This window comes from Chlorocebus sabaeus, chromosome 15 (assembly GCF_047675955.1).
Source record: "Chlorocebus sabaeus isolate Y175 chromosome 15, mChlSab1.0.hap1, whole genome shotgun sequence".
Classification (NCBI taxonomy): domain Eukaryota; kingdom Metazoa; phylum Chordata; class Mammalia; order Primates; family Cercopithecidae; genus Chlorocebus; species Chlorocebus sabaeus.
Window position 1 is genome coordinate 59,727,433 of NC_132918.1, and position 25,373 is coordinate 59,752,805.

Below are 25,373 nucleotides of genomic sequence, written 5' to 3' on the forward strand. Positions count from 1 at the left end.
AAGGCACATAGTCATCAGATTCACCAAGGTCAAGATAAAAAAAAATCTTAAAGAGAGAAAAGTCAATTCATGCACAGAGGGAAATCCATCAGGCCAGCAGCAAACCTCTCAGCAGAAACATCACAAGCCAGAAGAAATTGGGGTACTATTTTCAGCATTCTTAAATAAAAGAAATTTCAACCAAGAATTTCATATTCCATCAAACAAAGCTTCGTAAGTGAAGGAGAAATAAAATGCTTCTCAGAAAAGCAAAGCAATTCTCTCTATTTAAAAAGCTAAGGTTTTTCTATAATTACATAACTGTCTTTGAAGTATTTTAATTATCACTCTGCTTAAACGACTATTGTTCCCAGTGACTTATGATCCTATTTTAATTAAGTATTTTAAACCTTTTGACATTTTTTAACAACTTCTCAAAATCAAACATTAAATTAAGGCCTTTTGACCTCAAACCAACTTTGGAAGTTTCCCAACTGACCTCTGGAATTTCTCAAAGGAATTTTTTCCTCTCTTCTTATAAAAAAGAGAGATGTGTTAAATTGCATGGGAAGCATTGTCAAATAATAAGTGTTGCTGAACCGTCTTTAAGTTATATTGCATGGGTATGTTATTAATATGTTTTTCAGAAATTATATGAAATTCCCAGAAACCTGATAGTCTTGATATATTACTATCACTCATAATTTTAATTATTTTAAAATACTGTATATACAGAAAAGGAAACAAAATTTTCTTGTCAATTGCATTATAATTAATTTTCACCAGACATTTAACCACTATCATTTAAAGCCTTGTCATCCACAGACAGCTAATTGTTTTACTTTGGTACTTTGGTACTTTCCTGAAAGCTATTGAAAACAACTATAAACCTAAATTTTTCACCTTTGAGGGGATTCATGGAAACAACTCTGACAACATAGGTTTCTGATAACCTTAGGTTCATACAATTAGATTAGATAAGAATTTCCAGAACTCTAATGAATAAATTGATTGGTTCATAAAACCACTAATCCCACATCAAGTAGAACACGAATTAATTGGTTGCCAAGGAAATGCTTTGGCAGTTTTTCATACTAAGTCAGCCAGTACTGAAATTGTTAAGTATACAATTTGAGTGAGCTCCATAAAATTGATCCAAGTCAAATTACCTGTGATGAACTATTTCATAAACAGTGCCTTGTGCCTGAATTGGAGAAACCAACTGGTAAAGGATGTAAATTCAATGTTAAGTGTGGGCTAATGGAGGGCTTGGACAGTTGCTTGGTCCTTCCTGACTCCTTAAAGCTTTAATTATTAAAAGCTCTGTACTCTTTAACTCATCAGAGGAAAGATAAAATAATTCCAATTATTTTTAAAAATACTGGCAGGCTGTCTGTTCTAAAATTGCTAAAATGGTTTATAACCAATGTCTGGTTTGTCAAACCCATAATTTTGACAAGAGAGTAAAATACTCAGATATATTTCCAGCACCTGTTGGATCATTTGAATATTTACAGATGGACATCACTCAATTCCCACCTTCAATGAATATTTTCTGGATGTACAGAAGCTTTCCCATCATGCAGGAAGTTTGCTGATATAACAGCAGCTAAAAGGTTATCACGAAATGTGTTTGCTTTATGGAATATTCCTGGAGAATATTCCTCCAGTGGTAGAGGTGCTCATTTCACTGGACAAGTTATAAAGCAGTTAAATAAGTTATTACAAACACAATGGTATTAGGCAAAGCTAACTGAATTGACTGTATTGCCTTGTTCAAAGGTAATACTGATTAATGGCAATCAGCTCCACTCCCCTTGGAAAACACAGACTGACCCCTTATAAAATAGTTACTGGAAGATGTATGACCCTAATAATAGACTCACAAATCTCACACTTTCATAAGTTCTGACATGACTTAATATTACAAGATTTTAATGCATTATGCTTGTGTGTGTGTGTGTGTGTGTGTGTGTGTATATATATATATATATATTTTTTTTTTTTTTGTGAGATGGAGTCTTGCTCAGTCGCCCAGGCTGGAGTGCAGCGGCGGGATCTCGGCTCACTGCAAGCTCCCCCTCCCGGGTTCCACGCCATTCTCCTGCCTCAGCCTGCCGAGTAGCTGGGACTACAGGTGCCCGACGCCTCGCCCAGCTAATTTTTTTGTATTTTTAGTAGAGACGGGGTTTTACCGTGTTAGCCAGGAATGGTCTCGATCTCCTGACCTCGTGATCCTCCCGTCTCGGCCTCCCAAAGTGCTGGGATTACAGCCGTGAGCCACCGCGCCCGGCCATGCTTAAGTATATTTTTACCAGTTAAAAGAAACCCTTTGTGACCCACCAGCTGATGACAACTAGATCTTTCATGATCTAGAACCCACTGAATGGGTCTTTTGGAAGCAACACCAGAGAAAGACTGCCCTTGAGACTCACTGAAAGGGACCATACCAAGTTTGCCCACCACCCACACTACTGCAAAATTTCAGGGCCTCAAGCCTTGGATCCCTACATCTCAACTCAAGAGAGCCCCTCCAGACTCTTGGGACAGTAAATCCACTGGAGATCTCAAGGTAAAGCTGACTAGGGAAGCTTTTCCCTAGTCATGTGATAATTAAGATTTCAGAATTGACAGCTTTTGCAGGGAACTCGACTGAATGTTGACTATCTCATGTTAAACCTGAATCTCTATATGATCTTAGATATATTCTAGTTCACCATGTAACAGATTTCATTAATATTCCATGTCTGACTATTTGTTCAAATTGTACATCTGGGCTGGGTGCAGTGGCTCACGCCTGTAATCCCAGTACTTTAGGAGGCAGAGGCAGGCAGATTACCTGAGATCAGGAGTTCAAGACCAGCATGGCCAACATGGTGAAACCCCATCTCTACTAAAAATACAAAAATTAGCCAGGCCTGGTGGCACACGCCTGTAATCCCAGCTACTCAGGAGGCTGAGGCAGGAGAACCGCTTGAGCCCAGGAAGCAGAGGTTGCAGTGAACCGAGATCATGCCACTGCACTCCAGTCTGGCCGACAGAACGAGACTCTGTCTCAAAAAATAAAAATAAAAATAAAAAAAATTACTCGTCTGGTTCTTTCCATAGGATTAGGTTTTTAGATTCATATATTCAGACTCTTGCTTAAATCTGAGAGTAGGAAAAACCTATATTGAGGGTTTTGCAGCTAAATTATGCCAGAAACTAAGAAAACCAAAAGGAAGATAATTTGACAGTTTGTAGACAACTTTATAACGCTAATCCCTTAATTGTAAAAGGTCATCTACCATACAACGATTCAATAATGAACCCTTGGATAAATATTACCAGTGCTTCCCAACTGGTGATTTCTAACACACAACGTATCACACAAGGAGCTGTCTCTTTGTGCCCCTCCAGGATATATTTTTATCTGTGGAGGATTTAATGATCAACCATATGTGTGGGCAACTCCTTGTCTCAACTGGAAAATAAGGGACCAATGTGGATTACAGATTCTAATAGTACCACTGTCACTTCATAAGCAACTGGAAACTGAATACTGGTCTATATCTCTTAATTTGTGCCACGGATTAACAAGAAATTGTGGTTGCTTTGGCAGCACATATACTAAAATTGGAACGATACAGAGGAGGTTAGAATGGCCTCTGTGCAAGGATGACACACAAATTCATGAAGCGTTCCATATTTAAAAATAAAAATAATAAAGAGGAATTTTCTGGCAGGCTTAAATTGCTCTAAATAGGCATCTTTTGTAGAATGGTTCTTCCTTGGTTTGGCATAAATGTATATAGAGTTATCATTAGAAATCTGTCTCAAATATTAGCTACTATAGCTGACTGTATTGCAAAGGCTATCATTGCCCAGAATCCTTTAAAAATTCTCTTGCTAACATTGTTTTAGACTGCTTTGGACTACTTGTTGGCTGAACAGGGAAATGTGTATGCAATGGCTAACACCTCATGCTGCCCTTTCATAAATATGTCTGATATGGTAGAAACCCAGTTTTAAAAAATCAACAAACAAGCTACTTGGTTAAAACAAGTAGATTCCTCTTCTGGCTCATTTTTTGATTGATTTTATTCTAATTATTTTGGTTCATGGTAGACTCTGTTAAGGAATATACTTCATTCTCTTAGTATTATCCTCCTGATAACCATCACAATAGTCTCCCTGGTGTGCTATATTCTCTCAAGTGTCTTAAATGCTCATATACAGCCATCTGTTGTACATCAAATGGTCTCACTACTGTTAAAATAACAAAAACACAAAAAGAACATAAGGAACCATTCAATGAGACTGATGCCATGAATGATGTATTTCATACCAAGACCAAACAAGTCCATGACGATGGTGACAGAGTGGCATCAATGTCCAATTTTAAGAGACTGACTAGAAGGAAGATATTGTTAAATTAACTTAAATTTGGCCTGAAGCTGCCTCCATACCTTGCATTCCTGTGCAGCAAATTTCACCCTAATTTAGTATGTAAACAAACTGATACACAGAACAAATAGCTGAGTCTCAGCCAATCACAGGAAGCCAAATCATCACACCATGCCCAAATAAGGCAAATGCCTAGCTGTAGCTAATCAAATGATTTATCTGTTTTGCTTTTGTGTCCATCCTATAAAAGCTCATTGCTCAGGTTGCTGGGCAGAAAGAGCTCTCTGAACTTCTTTTAGTTCTGAGGTTTGCCCAATTCAAGAATTTTGTGTGTGTGCTCAAATAAACTTTGGTAAATTTATCTAAAATTTTTCTTTTAACAGTTGTAATACTAAAATTTGGAGACATTTGTGCATTAAAATAGCATTCCTTTCAGGAATGTATCCCCGAACTGCAATGGTGCTTTTCACATCCTATTGTCATTTTTAAACTGTGTTAAAGAAATATTAAATTCTATACATTTTGTATCAGTTTCTTTCTTTTTTTTGTGAATGAGCATAATTATGTTTTCTGGGTTATCTTGCCATATGGAAGCACACTCTCTGAGTGGCATTTATTGTTGGTCTGACAATCACCTGCTTACATTCTTTCAAGTGGAAGGGCAGATGCATAACAACAGAGATGGGTAAAAGTTGTGTGTCTGTTTCCTGCATTGATATTAAATGCCTGATTTCCTGTAATTAAATAAATATATATTTAGACTATTGAAGCAAAAACCAGAAAAGAGCCTTCAATAATAGGTCTCAAAGTGAAATGTCCAAAGGAAATAGCCAAATTCCCCCTTGCCTTCTGGGTAGAACTTTAAAAAGAAGAAAGATATCTGTTGTTAGCATTAAGCAAGGGCTACGTGAAATCAACAGGAAGAGGAAACACTGAAGATTAAATTAATCCAAGATCTGTGTCTTGTGCCCCTCAAGTTATTCTTCCTATTTCCATTTTACATGTTTATCCTCAAGAAAAACTATCTGTCTTGTACTTACTGTGTTCTTTAATAAACACAGCCAGATGCAGTCACTCACATCTGCAATCCCAGTAACTCAGGTGGCTGAGGCGGGATGATCATTTAACGCCAGGAGCTTGAAACCAGCCTGGGCAACATAGCAAGATCCCATCTCTAAAAACAATTTTTAAATTAGCCCAGCCTGGTGCCATGCCTGTATTCTCAGCTGCTTGGGAGGCTGGAGTGGGAAGAGCATTTGAGTCCAGGAGATTGAGGCTGCAGTGAGCTATGACTGCACCACTGCACTCCAGCCTGGTAACAGAACGAAACCCCAATCTCAAAAATACAAAAAACAAACAAACAAACAAAAACCTCTGATTTTTCTAAGGATTTAATTATGATAGACAAGTCACTCAAAGATTTAGACACAACAAATTATGATTTGACACAACAAAGAAATACAGTTTATAGTCTGATTTTAACTCAGCAATATGAAAAGCATTACTTTCTTTCTCTAAACTGTGTTTAAAGAAAAAAGCTAATGTTTTTGATGAAATGTAATGCCTTAGTCTAAGAAATTCATATTATAACATCTGTAAGAATATTCTGTTTTCTTAACTTTGTCCTTGAGAAATATTTAATAGTGACTTTTGTTGCTAAAATAACTTCCGTGAAAAATGTATTGACTTTAACTGACCCAAAATTAATATTGCCCTAAGTCTATACAGCTATAAAAAAAAATGTTTTTCTTCACTAAGATTATCCCTTGAAGATTGCAATAAAAGACTTGATATTAACTTCTAAGGTTTTCAAAATCTGCAACCCAAAGTGCAACATTTGATGGATTAATAGTATCTCCTCCTTTCACCATCCCAGTTAGCCAACGACAGATTGACTTTGAAATGCCAAGGCTTTAAAGAAATGAAGAACAACCCAAATACATGTTCTCAACCCCACCTTTGATTGTTATTATCAAATTTTAAATCCCAAAATGATTTGCTTTTAAAAATTAATCCTTGTATTAACATTAGCAATCAAAGCACTTACAACCTTAAAAGACCAAAGAAAAGCATTCTCAGAAGCCTGAATTTAAAACAAAATCAAAAACAAAAAAATCCCTGCAATGTTTAAGGCTAAAAGGAGCTTCAAAAATTATTCTGTCCTACTTTTTATTTTAAATGAAAAAATGAAAAAGCTTCCCTTATTAATTCACTGGATTGACAACTTAAAATGCTATTCTTTCATACCCTACCATATCTCCATTAAATAAGCATCATTTCAGTGGACCTCAAATATTATGCATCAGAATCTTCCAAGTTGCTTGTTTAAAATGCATATCCCTATTATCATAATTATCATTATCATTATCATCAATAACTCCAACTCAGTAAATGCAGATTGGGTGCAGTGGCTCACGCCTGTAATCCCAGCACTTTGGGAGGCCAAGGCAGGCAGATCATTTGAGGTCAGGAGTTTGAGACCAGCCTGGCCAACATGAAACCCCATCTCTACTAAAAACACAAAAATTAGCTGTTTATGGTGGCATGCACCTGTAATCCCAGCTATTTGGGAGGCTGAAGTTGGAGGATCGCTTGAACCTAGGAGGCAGAGGTTACAGTGAGCCAAGATCCCTTCATGGCCCTCAAGACTGGGCAACAGAGCAAGACTCCACTGCAAAATAAAACAAAATAAAATAATGAAAAAGCTTCCCTTATTAATTCACTGGATTGACATCTTAAAATGCTGTTCTTCATACCCTACCATATCTCCATTAAATAAGCATCCTTCCAGTGAACCTCAAATTTTATGCATCAGAATCTTCCAAGTTGCTTGTTTAAAATGCACATCCCTAGACATTATCAACAATAACTCTGACTCAGTAAATCCACATAGGCCCAAAGAATCTGTATTTTTAACAAGCATCCTTCGTGACTCTAGGACAGGTGGTCCATGGAACAAACTTTGAGGCATGATGCTAGGCAATAATATAAACAGGCCATGTGCTTAACATTTAGCCTGTCAGTGGAAACATTTTGTTTAATAGTATGAAGAACTCCAAAGGCAAAAGATGTACTTGGGAAAGGCAGGGTTGAATAAGAGTCATTTTACAATAACATGTTTTTGAAAGCCTGTTTCATTACTTAGGAGAATACCAATAAATGGAGGTGAAGGCAGTGGGGGAGGAAATCCTTTGTCATTATATTGTACAACCCGAGGACATTTTCCTACAGTTTTGGAAGTGCACTCTAAGAGACTGCATAAAATGTGGGGGAAATGTCAAGCCACATTATGCTTTTAAAAGCAAAACAAGGAAAAACAGCTTCTAAATAGGTACTGAAGAATGCCATGAAGTATTATGATTTTCACTTCTAATAATATAAATGAACATCTTGAGCTTAGTTAGTATTTTTTTCAAATTCTTTTAGAGATAGTATTCTTTTTGCTGAGGTAAATGTAGATGAATAAGAAACGGAAGAACTTATTCTTAAGTGATGTGAAATAATGTGAAATAATGCTTTTGTCTATAAAGCACAGGGTTTTTTTAAAAAAAAAAACCATTTGAAATAAATTAGTGTGATTCTATTTTTAAACATTTAGATTTACATAAATTAATATGATAGCCAAAGTCTTACCCCAAATATCATAAATTCTACTGGGTTGCTGATTGCTTTCTATTAGTGCATTACTGCATCTCTTTTAAACGAAAGTAGTTTTGCTTTTCAATTATTAGATTTAACAATTTTAGGTAAAAATCAGTGGTCTTATTTTTTATTGTTTTTCATTAAAATGTTGAAATATTTTATAATTTAAGAAAGAAAGTAAATGGAACAAACCAAATGACCTTAATTTTGATACTTATAAAAATCTCAAATGGATCAGTTGAGGTATATAAAAACATTAGACACTCATATTATTTACAGCCTTCCCCAACTGAACAAAATCTAGACCCACAGAATTGACACAGGATAAATTCAGGGAGGCTTACCTACTCCTAGATGGAGCTGCCCAGGAAAACCAGAGGGCCCTGATGGGACCCACCACTCTGAAAACAATGCTTAGTTCCTTCAATCAGCAGCAATCCCAGCAATGCAAACCACTGAAGACAGTCCTGATGTGTGGACAGCCCCACTATGTGGATGCCCGATTTGAGCTCACACTAGGAAGGATGATCACCAATCAGTGTCACAATGTCAATATTCCAGGGGTATTCCTCATCTATAAATGACCAATTCTGGGGGGTAGGGTGGTCCCAAACAGGTTTCAGGACTATGAGCAGTGGCTGTGAAGGACAGAAAAGGATTTGTCTCTAATACTAGACACAACACACCCAATATGAAGTTCTCTAAGGGCCCTCTGAGAACTAGTAAGCCTGGTGGCTGCAAATCATTGCCAAATTTACTTGTAGTAGTCTACTGACACCCACTAGAGATTCAAGATTGCAAAACTCAACTCGCTTACTTGGTTCGTTCAAATACTTTTGCATAAACAAGAAACATACGAGGAAATTTCAAATGTTCTGTTTTACAGTACAATCAGATTGGAAAGTACTTGCCTCAAAGTCACTATCAGGCCTATTAGTGTTTAAGAATTTGCGGTGGGGCTCTGTGGCTCATGCCCGTAATCCCAGCACTTTGGGAGGCTGAGGCGGGTGGATCACAAGGCCAGGAGATGGAGACCATCCTGGCCAGCATGGAGAAACCCCATCTCTACTAAAAATACAAAAATTAGCCGGGCGTGGTGGCACGTGCCAGTAGTCACAGCTACTCGGGACGCTGAGGCAGAAGAATTACTTGAACCTGGGAGGCAGGGGTTGCAGTGAGCTGAGGTTGCGCCACTGCACTCCAGCCTGGTGACGAAGCGAGACTCTGTCTCAAAAAAAAAAAAAAAAAAAAAAAAAGAATTTTCATATTTCTTCCTTTTGGCATGAATCCTCATCCTCATACTAAAGGCTGCACACCAATACTCAAGAGGTAAAAACTAGCTTGCCTTCTAGAAAATAGCTGGAGGGCAGAAAGGGGGGTAACAATGAAATAACAAACAATTATAATAACTTTCATTATTGAGAATCTAGGAGAAAAGCTCTGATAGTCACTTTTTCAACATTCATTATTTCAAATCCCTATAAAAACAAAATATATGTTATACTCTCTTAAGAAAAACAGGTCAGAAAAACAAAATAAGCTGCTGAAGGAGATGCATAAAGATTTGAACAGAAGATGCCAAAGTCTACACACTTTCCACTATTTAAAGCCCTATCTAGTCTTCCATTGAGAGAAAATAAAATTGTCATATCATGAGATTAAAATTTTACATTTGTGTACAAATAGTTTCTATGAATATGTATATGTATTGTAGAAATAGAGATGGATAAAGACACAGAAAATAATTGAGAATAAGCCAAGAAAAGGAGCAGCTATCCCAATACCCCTAGTCCTAGTTCTGCCCTGGATGTAACAGTCAGAAAATCACTCCACTCTCCGGGGGCCTGTTTCTTCATCTGTAAAATGGAATTAATAATCAAGAATTTACTTCTCCTCAAAAAATGATAGGGACATGTTAAAAAGACACAGGAGCCAACCTGAAGGATCCCCATTAGCCAAAGTTGGAACAATTTGAGCAACAAAATAAACAGCGATGGTACTAGGTGATAACCCATATAATAATTTTAAAATCCATGAGTTCATACTAATATAAATAAATAATTGAAAAAATACATGGATGGAGGAGAAGAAGCAGCTCTTCCTTACAGGGGAATCCCAATTAGTAAATATAGAAAGAATGAGAGAAATATATAATCACAATTAGGCAAAGACTAGAGAGTAAGAATCGCCGCAAGCAACTTCCACTGAAAGAGACTAAAATCAGTGAGTGAAGATTTGAAAAGAAACAGGCTATTATTAATAGAAAACTCTCAAACTATCTTACCCAGGATATTTATCAATTTCAAAGGGACGAAATAATAACTTTACCGTGAAAAAACCCACAAGACAGAATCTTAACCAAGTGATCAAAGTTAACATCATCAGTAATAAGATACAGCCTGTACCCCTTAATATGATGTACTGAGAAGAATACAATACTACCATTGCAGTAGTCTTGCCAAGAATATGTAACCTCAATCTAATCATGAGAAAACATTAGATAAACCCAAACCAAGAGACATTCTACAAAATAGCTTGCCAGTACCCATCAAAAGTGTGAAGTTCATAAAAAACAAGGCAGGAAAGGGAAATTGTCACAGATTAGAGGAGACTAAAGAAATAGAACTAAATGCAATGTAAAATCCTAGATTGGATCCTAGAATAGACCAAAGGCATTAAGGGGAAAACTAGTAAAATATTAATTTTCTGGTTTTGATAATTAAGCTATGATTATGTAAGTTGTTAAAATTAGGGAATGTATTTAACTGCAAACATATTATAATTAAAGGTGAAGTATTGGGTTCCTAAATCACATCCCATGCTTTTCTATCTCTGAGTCTTTTATCACATCATTCGCTTTAGCTGAAATGTCCTTGTTTTCTTCTTGGCCAAGTCTTTCCCGTACCGCGAACTCAAATAGAATGCTAGCACCTTCATGGTTCCCATGGTCAGAAGTCATTTCTCTCTCCTATTACTCCCACAGCACTTTAACCACACCCTTACCATAACACGTACCACATTCCCCCTTGTATTTTAGCAACTGATATAAATGACTCATTAATCCTGCCTGACAAGATTCATTAAATATTATCATATTATCTCTGTTAAGCCACACAATGACTATAATTGTATCTGACACAGACCTGGGGCTCAGTAATGGCTTTTGAAAAGACCCTTGATTACAACTGCCATTGTGAACTTCAAGTTTGTAAGGCATCAATGAATAATCCAGACTGCCAATGTATTCATATGCAATGAGAGCTAGAACTGCCAAGGCAATAGGGGGCTCATCTCAGGTTAGCCAGCATATTTTTTCCTATTAGAGGAAGCACATATGGAAAGCTAAATTAGGATCAAAAGGTTGCTTGGGAAGCAAGGAGAATAAGTTGGGCAATTTTCGTGAATAGAGCAACAGGCTAAATGGCTTGATCATAAAACTACACCCACTATAGGGCCAGACTCTCCTGTTCTCAGCTCTGGGCTTCATCTTTGCTTAGTGCTCCATCAATACTGACAAATTTTTCCTTTATGACTATTTGTCTATTTTCACCCTAACTATTCTCTCCTTTTTAAATTTTTTTTTATCATTTATTTTGCCATTCTCAGCCCTGGCTGCATTTTAAAATCACCTGGAGAACTCTCAAAAACCCTGATACCTGGGCCATTCCCGAGGACCAATGAAATCAGACTTTCTAGAGGTGGGTCTCAGGTCTCAGGATTTTTGATAGCTCTCCAGGCGATTCCAAGATGCAGCCAACGTTGAGAACTAGTACTATATTGATAAAATTTTGCTTACCTATGTTAATATCACCAAGCAGAAAACAGACAAGTCCAACATTTCCTGCCTTTTTCCCTGATATCATATGTTTTCTCCACCCCCCTCTCCTGAGGATATGTGATCTCACCTATTCTGTAGTGTGTCTACTAATTTAATGCCTAGGTTTCTGGAGACGCCTTGTCTTCACCCAAATGGAAGGCTTTCAGGCAGTATCTCACAGGCCTCCAGTGCAGCACATTGTTAGGTCTATCAGCACAGTAAGGTAGGACAAAATACTTTTAACATATACCACAGGCAGAAGGATTCAATATTTTATTATTACCATCAGTGTTTGACAGAAATGAGGTGGGAGGCAGCTGGAACCAAGAGGTAAAGAGTATATCCAAAAATATCTTGAGTGCTAACTTCTTTGTGGTTCACTATGTGGGTCCACCATGTGATAGAAAAATGAATCAGAAAAAGATCAATCCCTCATGCTGAGAATTTGACATGGTTCATACGATGTAAACTGTGCTTTGTACCATGAGAGACAAAGATGCTAAGAGAGTTGGGGGGATTGGGATTGGGGTGTGATTTCTAGCCAGGAGATTATGAGAGGCTTTGTTTATGGGAAAGGAACCTTGTTTATTGGAACCCTTGATTATGGGAGAGGAGGTGGCATTTAAGCTGGGCCTGGGAGTCAGGGTAAGATTTGAAGATGTGGGACTAGGAGGAAGGGCATTCTCAGAGGATATGGCCTAAGCAAAGATGAAAAGGCGTGAAACTGCAGAGGATGGGCAGTAGTTCCATTTCCTTCCTACATGGAGGAAAATAGAAGACATTAATATTTGAAATATTCTGTCATTCTGGTAGTTTTGGAACTATTCCCCATCAAAGATTTGGTTAAATCTTGACCAGAAATTATGAGAGTTCAGTTGTCTGATGTTTAACACTCATAATCTGATGTATGTGTCCAAAGGGTTGGGTAGTAGATGCAGAGGCCTCACTCATGCATTTATATATTTCAGTCTTGAAAGGCCCCAAATTAAATTATAGAAGAGGGAATCTGGAGATAAAGAGACCAGCCATTTCAATGGTAGCGATAGCATTTTTTGGTGAGGTGCAATTTTGGTCACCTGCCATTTCCTATACTATTATTTTACCTTAATAAAAAGAAGATAACACCAGCCCTATGCAAGTTAAGAGTAAATTTGGGTCTGATGATGAGAAATATCTCTGTTAACAAGAACGGAGCAATCTGTGCAAGTCACTCCTCAGGAGTCTGGGGAAGTGGCAACCTGCCAGCTCAGCTGCACACAGAGCCCAGGCGGCCCCACAGCTGTCTCTCAGCACTGCCAGCAGCCATTACCATGGCAACGGCCCCTCCCAGGAGAGCAGCTCAGCCCACTGATACCATCCATCCTTTAAAAATCAACACAGATGATTCCGGATGAGATCCTGTGCAACAACCACAAAAATCTTATAGAACTGTCCTTTCTAAGGACGTAATTCAGACAATATAGACTGTGAATTCGATGGGTGATTCTCAAAATTCAGTATGCTTTGGGCTCATTTGGCGGGCTTGTCAAAACACAGATTGCCAGAACCCCACCCCCAGAATTTCTGATTCAATGCAGCTGGCTGGGGTAGAGGCAAAGAATTCGTACTTCTAGCAAGTTCCCAAGTGAGGTTGGTGATACTGGTCTGGGGTCACACTTTGAGAACCACTGGGTTACATACTAGCATTGTATCACTGTTGACTTCCTGATTTTTGATTACTGTACTATAGTTATGTAAAATAATGTCCTTGGTCTTAGAAAATACTCAAAGTTGTATTATATTTAGGACAAAGGAGTATCATGTCTGAAACTTATTCTCAAATGGTTCATTAAAAAATGTAGATAGAAAGATAAAGCAAATGTGGAAAAATAACAATTTGGGAATCTGGATAAAGGGCATACGGAAGTTCATTGTGTTATTCTTGTAACATTTCTGGTAGTTTAAAATTACATTAAAATTATAAATTTTTTCAATTAATACAGGGAAAGAAAGTTACAGCAATATATACCATGTATGTCTAATATGGTAGCGAGAAGCCACATATGGTTATTTATATTTAAATTAATTAAATTTAAATAAAATTTAACATCCAGGCCCTCAATTGCACTATCTGCACTTCAAGTGCTAAAGAGCCATATATATATGACTAGTGACTACTATATTAGACAGCACAAGTATAGCCCATTTCCATCAGCACAGAAAGTTCTGTGGAATAGTGTTGACTACAGTTTAAAATATTCTAAGATATGGAAAGAGTCTTTGAAAAAGTCAATGTCCTAAAAGCAGCAATAGAGATAGCAGTAACAGTTTAAGCAGTATGAGTCAGTTGTTTCTAAAATAACAGTTTATTAACTGAAGGAGGCTAAAGAAGAAATATGATGAAATTATAGCAGGTGGATCATAGTATGCAACATATGCATATGCAAGTATCTTTAGCTTTGCATGAATTGGTGACATATTTGCCAGAGTAACTATTCAATATCACTGCTCACACCTGTCATCATCTTACTGATTTTGTCAACAATCCATTGGATGATGGACAAGCAGATATCCAAATGACCTGGTTCTTCTCCACTCACCCTCTGCCCCATCCACTTTCCTCCAAGCAAAGCAGGGTCAAGACATAGGTGGGAAAATACCCAGCAAGGCCAAGGCTGACCTGAAGGGGAATGGCCAAGACATGGAATATTTCAAACTTGTTCAGATATTTTAACTTGGCTATTGATTTCATTTTGGGTGATAATATCAGCTAATGTGTAAAGCAGGCAAGGTTGTTTTCGCTGCTATCCCTTTTCCTTCTGAGCTTCTTTTCTTTCTCCTGTCTCTTCTTTTTTCTCTCTCAAACAAATGGCACCTTCAAGTTAGGTCGAGTTGTCCAAAGTTTCTGGCCCAAATAGGACTGTCATCTACTCTAAAGAGCATCTTTTTTTCCTCATGTCTTTTGGGCTCCAGCAACATCCAAGTGATAAGCTGACTTCATCCTAAAGTATGAACAGCACCAAATTCTCCCAAGGTGCATTTGGCTAACCCTAGCTTCCATAATATTCTGGGAGATACTTTTTGAGCATAGTCATCTTTGGGTATTCTCTGCCTGACCCAACCCCTGTCAATCCCCTCTCCGTAACCTCTCAGGAGTAAACACACAGATCCACACTGCAGCTACACATTTCCATTTTCCCCTCTCCCACCTCTCTAAGCAGCTTCACACTCCCTTGGGGCTCAGTAAATACACAGCTATTACTTGGATAGAACTCAGAGTAGCTGGAAAAATTGTAAATACCTCAAGCTATAAACCACAAATTGATAAATATGAGGAATTTTTGTGGGGAAAAAAGCCATACTTCCATTTCTAAACTTCCACTGAAGAAATTAAACCATAGAGCTGGAATTCAAAACTCAGGACATGTACCTCTACTCTAACCAAGCATCTGTTAGAGCATTTAAATGTCCATCTAAGCATCAGACCATTCTAGAAGGTCTGCCCCTCCCCCATCAAAAAATTGTTGAAGCATTCTTCTGCAGTAATTTCTCCTTTTTTGTTTTTTTGTTTTTTTCCTTAGAGATAAAGTCTTACTCTATCGCCCAGGCTGGAGCACAACGGCATGGTCACAGTTCACTGAAGCCTTGAACTGCTAGGCTCAAGCAATCATCCTGCCTCAGTTTCTTGGCTAGCTGGAACTACAGGCTCATATAACCACATCCTGCTAATTTTTAAATTTTTCTGTAGAGATGCGGGGGTGGGGGGGTCTCACTATGTTTCCTAGTCTGGTCTCGACCTCCTGGACTAGCAATCCTCTCACTTTGACCTCCCAAAGTGCTGGGATTACAAGTATGAGCCACCACACCTGGCCTCCTCCTTAAAATATATTTGTTTTTACTGAGTTTGCCAGTGGAGGGAAAAACCCTTCCTTAGAAACAAGTTTTGTCAATTATCTACAGATAATCATTCTTAGCTGCAAGACATGGGATCCCAGGTCTTTATAGTTCAATTTATGGTTTGATAATTGGACTTTTAAGATCTCTTTACAGAAGGCTTTTTACCATTCAGCATATTTTTATAAAGACTTCCAAGAGAAAAGGAGAGTCTCACCTCACAGTACTCCGTGATAATGCAGAAATTATCTTGCTCCACAAAACTTGCATGGAACTTGACAATGGCTGGGTGGTCCAGCTTGGAGAGGAGCTGGGCTTCCAAATTGGCCTGCACAGTTTCATTTGGATTTAGTTCTCCAACAGATATTTCCTTAAGTACCTTTCTGCAGTCAAAAAAAAATTTAAAAAACATTTACAGCCGAAAAACACATTTAATAAATATCATCAAGTGGTACAGAGCCACTAATTAATGCCCAGCTTGTGACCTACTCATATATCTGGTATTGCCTATTATGACACAGTGTCTCCTGGTGGGACCTGGGCCTGTTTTCCTGTCCTGCTTCCCAAGGCCTCTGACCTCCTCATCTGTGTACCCTACGGTTCTATAAGGGCAGACATGGAACTAATCTTGAGCAATATTGCTGGGGTGGCCCTTCCTCCACCTCTCTAGATGTTTCAGGGTCTCTTGGTTTCTCTTATAGTTATCTATTTCTGTCTGTCTCTTTCTATGTGTGTTCATACACACACACACACACACACATGTAATCCCTCACTCTCACTGTATCTTATTATTTCTTTGCCTCTTTCCTTCTCTGTCTCTGCCTCTTTCTGTGTCTCTCTTTGCCTCTGTGTATGTATTTACATGTATTTACACACACTCACAGGCATGCTTCTCTCTCTCAGCTTAAAGTTCTCCAAATATATTGACTTAATATTGGTAGGAGCAATATTTATTTATTTTCTTTTTAAAACTATCCTTGGCATATCATACTTTATTACTACCAGTATTTAAAAGGAAAAATTAACTAAAACCATTAATAGAGATATTTAGTATTTCTAACATGTATAAATGAAAGAGCTCATTAAATCCCCAAACCATTAATTTAAAAATTGTGATAACTCTATGAGGAATAGACCAAAACATTATCTCTTCCCATCTAAGAAAAAAAAGAGTCTGATAAACAAATCAATTGTAGTACCAAAGTGTAAACTAGACTATTGGAAAAAAATACCTTAGAACACCACTTATGTTTGCAGACACAGTCTGCTGATTATAAGTAAGCATTGGCAGTTCATTAAGGCAAGTTCAGCAGGACCAGCAATAGAAAGCATTTTACAAAAATCTTCCTTAGGAGTAGCTCCCTATGCATATCAATAAAAATGTATTATCGTAGAAAATTTCTTTAGGCCCTTTAACCAGCCCATAAATTAACCATCATTCTCCAGTCCTTCCTAACAGATGCTGACAGATGCCCTTGCCACAGGGAATGCCTCCAGCTAGTAAGCTCTCCTTGACATGCCCATGAACTTCTGCCCTCCCAGTTGAGATGTGTGCTTACCCAAGTCATTGTGTTTATTCCCAAGTCTGCTAATGACAGTTATGCTCATCATTGTAAATTTATGACTTCAGTATAACTTAAATGAAGAGTGAGCGTGAGAGTTATCTCTGCTAGGAAAACAAGTCAAATGAAAACCAAAAAACTTGAAAATAAAAAGTTGCAAAAACAAAAAGCTGTCAAGTAACTGAAAAGACAGTTCTGAAAAGGTTAAAAATGTGAAAATCTAGTATTCTAAATTCAGATTGTTACAAAAAAATAAATCTAGAAAACTAGGTCCTAAAAAATAATATAACAATAACATATATCTTATGGATGTAGTTTATGCAAAAAAAAAAAAAAAAAGATGAAGAAGTCTCTAACCAGAGGACATTGGATGCTGGCTATACAGCCAAAAACTGGAGAAAATGTACAATGATATATTTTAAGTTGATGTAAATGTTTTAATTAATGTCATTTTATTTTAAAATTGTTTCCTTTTTTTAACCAAGTACCAGCTCCAATCACATTGGAGAGAAGAGCTTCTACCATTTTTAAAAATGTGATTATACTATTAACTTTTCAGTAATTCAAACAAGCCTCTCCCTCTGTTTTACGATAGAAGAACCGTAATATCCTCAGGCATTACCAGAGGTAGAGCTTTCTTCTTGTTTCATACTCAGGGTCTAGAAGTTTTGATATTGCAGTCAGCACACTATTGTATAGTATTCCCCCATACCATTTCTCAGTGAGAGACTACAATCTAAATAAATAAATAAATAAAATTTTAAAAACTCATTACAATTCTAAGTTAGGAAATCCATCCTACAAGCTGACAGCCTAAGTAGGAAAATGTAGAAACTGCCCTTATCCTATTCCGGGGTTGGGTAACATTTGACTTTTTTTTTTCCCAGAGCAGTAAAAGCTAGGTTAAGTTTACATTCTCCAAAAATCTCATAAGGAAAACCTTCTAATCCAAGATGACCATTACTGGGAAGTCACTTCCCCTAAAATTTGAGTCCTTTAATATTTTATTCACTTTAAATGTTCTCCATGGTCTTCCCATTCTGAACTCATCTCATCCCCAAAAGACACCAACAGCAGGCATAAGCAGCTTCCACAGAGGAGGCCAATTTGCATTAGAAAGGGCAGCTCTGCCTAGGAGCCTCACAGGCAAGGACTCCACTATGCCATTAACAGGTGTCTTTCAATGTGACTGCAACATAGAAAGCTGGAACACTTGTCTTCCTTCCCCTAACAGGTGTTTTCACATTGGTTTCAAACAGCCTATTACGCTCCTACTTAATAAGAAGTAGATTCTAGAGAAACGCCTGCTTGGTAACATTCTGTAAAGACTGTTCTATCAAGAATTTGGTTTAAAATGACCTAATGTTATTAGGAGTGGCATTTCAGACTGTTAGTATACCCAAAGAAGCTTGAAATGACATACAAGACTATGTTTTTTTGTTACTGAAGATTACAAAGCAGCAGGCGAAGCACAATGACATCTTCGTAGAGCTTTTTCAGTAATTTACTGTACCCCAGCTTGCATGCAGTTATAAAAGTCACAGTGGTTAAGCATGACAATATAAAGTCTTACAAACTTGCAATATTCTCTTGCTGTGAAGGAACAAATGCTATAAAAAGCTTCAAGATACTTATTTTTCCTTGCAAACACCAACTATTGTGCAGCAGAGCATGAGATTTTACATACAAAATGTAACTACCTGAGCCCCATCTGGCACCCTGATGATAAAGCATAACCCATTTGTCCACAATTTGGCAGATGAAGGGAGAGCTATTAAGACAGGTGATATCTATTATAATCATCTCGTAGATGATGCAGAGACATTCACCTTCCTTGCCTGAAATCATGTCACTGAGCTGACAGAGGAAACTCTCATTGCATATCACTTAATACGAGATCCATATCAGCCAAAGACAGCATGAAAACTTACCAAGTCAGGGACAGCTTGTTACTTGCCCAGTGATTCCCAGTCTGTCACCCCTCCTAAATAACATGACAGACATTTATTTTATCAGAGCCTCAACTCAGGAGAAATTTCATGACAGTAGCAAAATTAGGCATCCCTTGGAGACGTACTCATTTTGTAAACTTCCCAAGTTACATGCTTTCTTTCTTTCTAGAATCAGCGAACTGACAAACTTTGGAGAATAACTTTGGAAATTCAGGATAACTATGGCTAATTTCATTCCCTTGAAATTGGCCTACGTTTTGTAGAAAGGGGGAAGATGATATCTTTGAGATATTAATTAAGGGCTATTTTTCTCCAAATTTTCACATATCTTTTCACATTTTCCCCATTTAAACAGCAGCATACACTGCTTCAGGAAAAAGGTGACATCACCACAGAGAATATGAGTCAAACATGTCTTGAGTTTTTAAAGAAAAGACCAAGGCTAAAGAGAAAGGATCTGGAGGAACATATGAACAGTGAGTGGGTGAGCATTCTTCTGCCAGGTGAGAAAGAGATCTTTCTCTAGATCAGGGGAAGGAGACAGGGTCAGAGGGCAGGTAAAAAAAATTAGGAACTGCTGAGCCCTTGAAAATAGTTGCTGTGCTGTCAGGTCCAGAAAGGCAACTAAAAAGAGAACTCCAAGATGGGTAGGAAGGTCTGAGAGGAAGAGACCTGTGCTCTCCCTCCAAAGTAGGGCTTAAAGGATTGCAGAACACCCACATTTTCTTATGTCTAGCTGTTGGGGGCCGCACCGGGGGTGGTGGAGAATGAAAGAACACACACAAAGACAAAGACACACAGAGAACATGGCGGCCGCACTCAGAGCCTCCGCCTCACTTTATTTATACTCCATAAACCTCAGGTCAGCAGAAAGAATGCAATGCAAAACAAACTTTCTTTTCCCACATGTAACCTTCTACTCAGTACCTTGTTTCTATATTCTTTCTTATCTACCCGCCTTCTTGGCGCCTACGGGAGTTCATTAAAAGTTCAGTTGGAGATACTGTCCTTGAGCCCTATCTATTCTCAGCATACTGTTTTCAAAGGCCCCTGCATTTCCCCCCTTTTAATTTTGTTTTGCCTCAATCCTAAAAAGGTAGCCCATATTTGTTCCTGTGTTTTCTTTTGTTTTTGGTGGCGACGGAGGGAGCATCGAATCACCAAAAGAAGTAGACACAAACCAAGTGCCCAAAGCAATATACTTCCAGAGATTGTAGAAATCCATGTTTTTATCTGAGTCCATGGGTTAAAGGCAGCAAGGCGCTGCCCCAGCTCCTGCAAGGTTACAGTTCCAGACAGCACATGTAATTGTCGAAATGCTTCGGAAATGTTCTGAGTGAGCTCTGCTACAGCCGCAGTGGAGGCAATGGCAACAAGACTCATCACCGAGGCAATTATAAGTCCAAGGGCACGGAGGGTTCGCTGAAGAGAAGTCCAAATATAAGTTTCAAGAGGTGATGCCCCCCACGGTCGCGTAAGATTAACAGGTAGCCAAATTTCCTTACGAGCCCTGAGGATATAAATATCCCCAGCAAAGTTGTGCCACCAAGAATGATTGAGGCAAGACAAAAATGTACACGTATTTGTACAATTAACAATTCCCGTATTATTATCCCATATCAAATTCCCTGCTAATAATAGGTAGGGCTTACGGACACAAGCAATAATATATCGAGAGGTATTCCGATATAACTGAATATGAAAGGAATTAGTTGGGTTAGAAAGATTAAGAGACATATTCCCCACAAAAGTGCTAATGGCATCGCCTGCAGCTAACAACTTCCAAAGATGACTCTGTACTTAGGCCTCCTTCACACCATACCAAGGTTTCATTATTGTTAGCAGCAATACTTTTATTTACCCGGTGCCATTTCAAAGGTATGTGACTAAATTTTATTTGAAAATCACCATGCACATTTCAATCAGTTATTTGCATCCCATTGTATTCTAATAAAATCCGGGTTTTATTTCCCCGACATAGTTGCCACTCCAGCACCTCAATATTAGGAGAAACCTCTGGAATAGGACAAAAAGGTAAAGAACTAGGAATAGTTTCATTACTATATACAGTATGATTATAATAACAGTATTAGCAGCCACATAACTATGATTATAGCGAACAACCCAGGCTTCATACGATTTTCGGAGACAATGAGAACTATTTCCCATGCATATTGGAAGTTCTTCCACTCCAAATTGGTATGTGTTGTTTATAATTTCCGTTTCCCGTTCTATATTGTCCTTGTCTATATAGGGGGACGGCATTCAAGTAGTGTCATTGGTGAAAACCTTAATTTCCGCCTCTCCCCAGGCGACTCCCTGATACAAGGGTGGAAAGGGAATATAAGTGCAATATTCATACAAAGCCTCACTAAGGGAAATAAGTCCCCCACCGAGGCACATCCAACAAAGGAAGAAATGCATGCTGAATCCAGTTTTCTTTTCAACAGGGTTTCAATCATCTTGTAGGAAACCACTCAGGTCCGCTCCCTGTAAGGACAAGAGCATAGCCCCATTCCTGTTTTAGAACTTGCCCTTGAACATACTTACCTTCTTCATTAGGATACCAAATCTTTAAATTGTCAGCGGGGACTATCACCGAGAGAGGTGAGGAAAGATGAGTTACGACAGCGGAGTCTTGCAATTGTCTCCATTGATTCAAAAAATAATTAAAGTAAAAAGAACCTTCAAAATCAAAAAAATTAAGGTAGAAAGGTTAACCTTCAAAAAAATGTGGTTTTTTGGGGGGGCTCATTTCCCCCTTTTTGTTTTAATAGTTGAGTTTTTAAAGTTAAATTTGCGCGCTCAATGATGGCTTGACCTTGACTGTTGCCCGGGATCCCGGTGATATGTCGAATATTGTATTGCTGTAAGAAAACTTGTAATTTATGAGAGACATAGGCAGGGGCATTATCAGTTTTAAGTATAAAAGGAATGCCCATAATGGCAAAACAAGCTAAGAGATGTGTAATAACAGAATCAGCTTTCTCAGATGGCAACGGAGTGGCCCATTGAAAATGAGAAAAAGTATTAATGGTATGATGAACATACTTTAATCGTCCAAAAGAAGGAATATGTATAACATCCATTTGTCAAATTTGATTAACTTGAGTACCTCTCAGGTTAACTCCAGGATGGAAGGATGGAATGCTCAAAGGAGCACAGAAAGGACAAGCTCGAATAAGAGAACAAGCTTATTTATGAGTTAAATGAAACCGTCGTTGAAGGCCAGAACTATTAGTGTGATGTAGAGCATGTTCTTGTTCTGCAGCCTGCAAGTGGCCAATTAGAAGTGAATCAATCTGAGTATTTCCATGAACTAATGGTCCAGGCAGTTGAGAATGAGAACGAAGATGAGTGATGAATAAAGGAGCTCGACGTTGGCTCAAAGTAGAAAATAACAAGGAAAAGAGTTTTTGAAGAGAAGAAGTAGCACAAAGAGGTAAAGTGGCCTGAGAAATATAAGAAGTAACATAAACGGCATATTGAGAATCACTAACAATATTACAACCAGTAGTAGGGAAATTAAGTAAGACCATGAGAATAGTAAACAATTCTCCCTGTTGCACCGAGGGATAAGGATAAACTGTAACTCAAGATTGATGAAGCTTCTTGCCAAGAATCAGAAGTTGCAAGAAGATAAATGATCTGACTATGAGTGAATTGAGAGATAATTAAGGAAGGATCTCCTCCCCAAAGTTGTCGACAGTGATGCCGTCCTTTGATGATCAGTTCAGCTAAACGATCGATATAAGTAGCCAAGTGTTTAGATGTTTTATTGGACAAAAAGATCCATTTTAGCGGCTGATTGGCCTGATGAATCATTCCTGTAGGAGAATGTAAAGTATGAAATAAACAAAGGGAAAGGGGAACATCGGGAAGGATATAATGTAAATGAGCCTTTTGAAGTTGCTCTTCGACAAGCTGGAGTTCCTGTAAAGCCAAAGGAGTTAAATGACGTGAGCTGTCCAAGTGACTGTCTCCTTCTAGAATAGAAAAAAGATGTTGTAACTGAATAAAGAAAAAACAATTTTTGAGATCTATGACCATTAATTTTTAACTTTGTGGGATAAGGGCAGGATTAGGAAGACCAGGCTGTAAACTTTCCCTAGGTTTAATGTAAACATTTATAGTTTTAAGACAAGACAAAGACGGGAATTCCATGCAGAAATACGTGGCTTTATATTCCTCTCGGCCATTTGTTTTTTGACTTACTCTTTTAGAGTCCTAAGTATTTCTTTAAATAATGGTCACTGTTTCACATAAATAGGAGTGGTGGCTATGAGTTTAAAGGATTGTAGCCCATTTTGAACATCATATTTTTGGCAGCTGAGGAAATATGAGGAATGTTTAAAAAAGCAGCAAATTGTTGTGAAAGATCTTGTTCCCAAAAATTAATATTGATAGGAACAATATAAAAATAAAAAAAAAACACTTGACCTTGTTAACCTTTAGGACCGACACAGGTTAAAGGTTCTACGTCTTGATAAACCACAGAAGCAGCACCCAAGCCAGTGAGTATAACTGCAACTTGTCTTTTTTCCTATTGTATAGGCCTCTAATTTAAACAAATAATAGACATATTTACCACCGTATCAATTAACCCTTTAAAAACTATTTCATTAATGTGCAATGAACATAAGGGCTTTTGATTAGAAACTAAAGTTTCCCAAAAAACAGTTTTTTCTGTGCTACCAAACCCTCCCTATTGAGAATACATTCCCCTGCCTCTAGGCATATAAATTGTGAGACTTAAACCATAATAAGACTTTTATTAGTAACATTATGTCCTTTTGGCAAAGGGCCACACTCTCTAATATCTAATTTATATACTCCTCTATTAGGAGACAAAGTATAAGGCTGAGTAATAACTAAGTCAGCAGCAGCGCTCTGCTTAGTTGCCACATAAAGCTGAGAAACTGGGGTAAGGTGTGGGATCCTTAAGGAGGACTTGAATTTATTCCTTGATGTTGTAGGCCATTGCTCACTGGGTATTGTATGCAGATTTAGTAAATAACAAATATTTGTAAACAAATAAGGTGATTACAGGTACAGAAATTCAGTTCGTAGTTTACTATTCAATAGAGTATCTGCTTTGTAAAAGATGGTGGACCACAAAATACTCAACGGATTTTGGTTTTCAAAACACAATGATGCTATCCAAGGCTAAATGGATACTTGAAATTGGGAATGGATCTGGTGCTGAGATACAACTTTTACTTAGTTATTGATTTTTCTTTCCTCTGATTATTCCAAGGAGGGTGACTACCATTTTTGTACTTTATAGAGCAGTCTAGAGGAAAGGGTTAAGCATGTAAGCTCTGGGAACAAAAAGTCATATTTTCAAAATATAATAGCTATATGACCTTGAATACATTTATAAAACTGTCTTAACTCTGTTTTCCTGTCTACAAAATGGTAATAATTATAAAATTTGTCAGTCTTAAAGGGATGTTGGAAGAACTAAATGCAAGTGAAGATTTTTTCACAGTAGTAGACACATAGTAAGTACTCAGTATACTATGGCTATTATTACTGTTATTATTGTTAATATTACGTCTATTAATTTTAGCTCTTTAATGTAACAAGTGCAGAACCATAATCTCACATCCTTCAGAGTCATGCTGATCTTGTATTTTTTGGTCCTTGGACTAGTTTAGTGATTTATTACAAGCTAAGAGTAGCATATTGGCCCGTGCCTGTGAGTTGTTCCTCAGTGGCTCCTGGGGGATCACACATAACATTTTTTCTAGCCTGTACATGCGCCTTGTTCATTTACCAGCTGTGCAATTGTAACCACTGAGAACGATCAAGAAAAGCCTTCCCCAAAGTCTTCCAGTCTATAGAAATTATCAAATTTTCTGATGAAAAAATATCAAGAAGACCAAGGATAGGGGTTCATAGTTAGAAATGGTAGCTTTCATTTCTTTTTAAAAATTTAATTTGTAAGGCATTAAATTGAACATTATTGCCACCATTTGAAAACTAAGCATTAGGAGCAAAAGAAGCACAAATAATTGGAAACAGATCCAGCTCTTTAAAATTTTTTTTTTTTTTTTTTTTTTTTTTTTTTTTTTTTTTTACGAGACATTTTTTTTTTAATTCACAAAATGATACATGTTAACTCTAAGCTGGAAAACACGGATCACTAAGTGATTTTGT

The 25,373-nt window shown here is 37.6% G+C and overlaps 1 protein-coding gene and 1 non-coding gene across 6 annotated transcripts in view; one reads left to right on the forward strand and one right to left on the reverse strand.

The window, feature by feature from the left end:
• Nucleotides 1–25,373, reverse strand: part of NEK11 (NIMA related kinase 11) — a 302,909-nt gene that overhangs the window by 227,712 nt on the left and 49,824 nt on the right. For 4 of the 5 annotated variants that reach the window (XM_038002888.2, XM_008009148.3, XM_038002887.2 and 1 more), the window contains exon 2: nucleotides 15,915–16,080. The exons of the other annotated variant lie outside the window; for it this stretch is intronic. In XM_038002888.2, coding sequence (XP_037858816.2) covers nucleotides 15,915–16,080 — 166 coding nt within the window. The remainder of the gene's footprint in view (nucleotides 1–15,914; nucleotides 16,081–25,373) is intronic. 5 annotated transcript variants of the gene reach the window in all.
• On the forward strand, nucleotides 3,569–3,671 carry LOC119625972 (U6 spliceosomal RNA). The gene has a single exon (XR_005242185.2). It is a non-coding gene; the product is annotated as a U6 spliceosomal RNA (small nuclear RNA).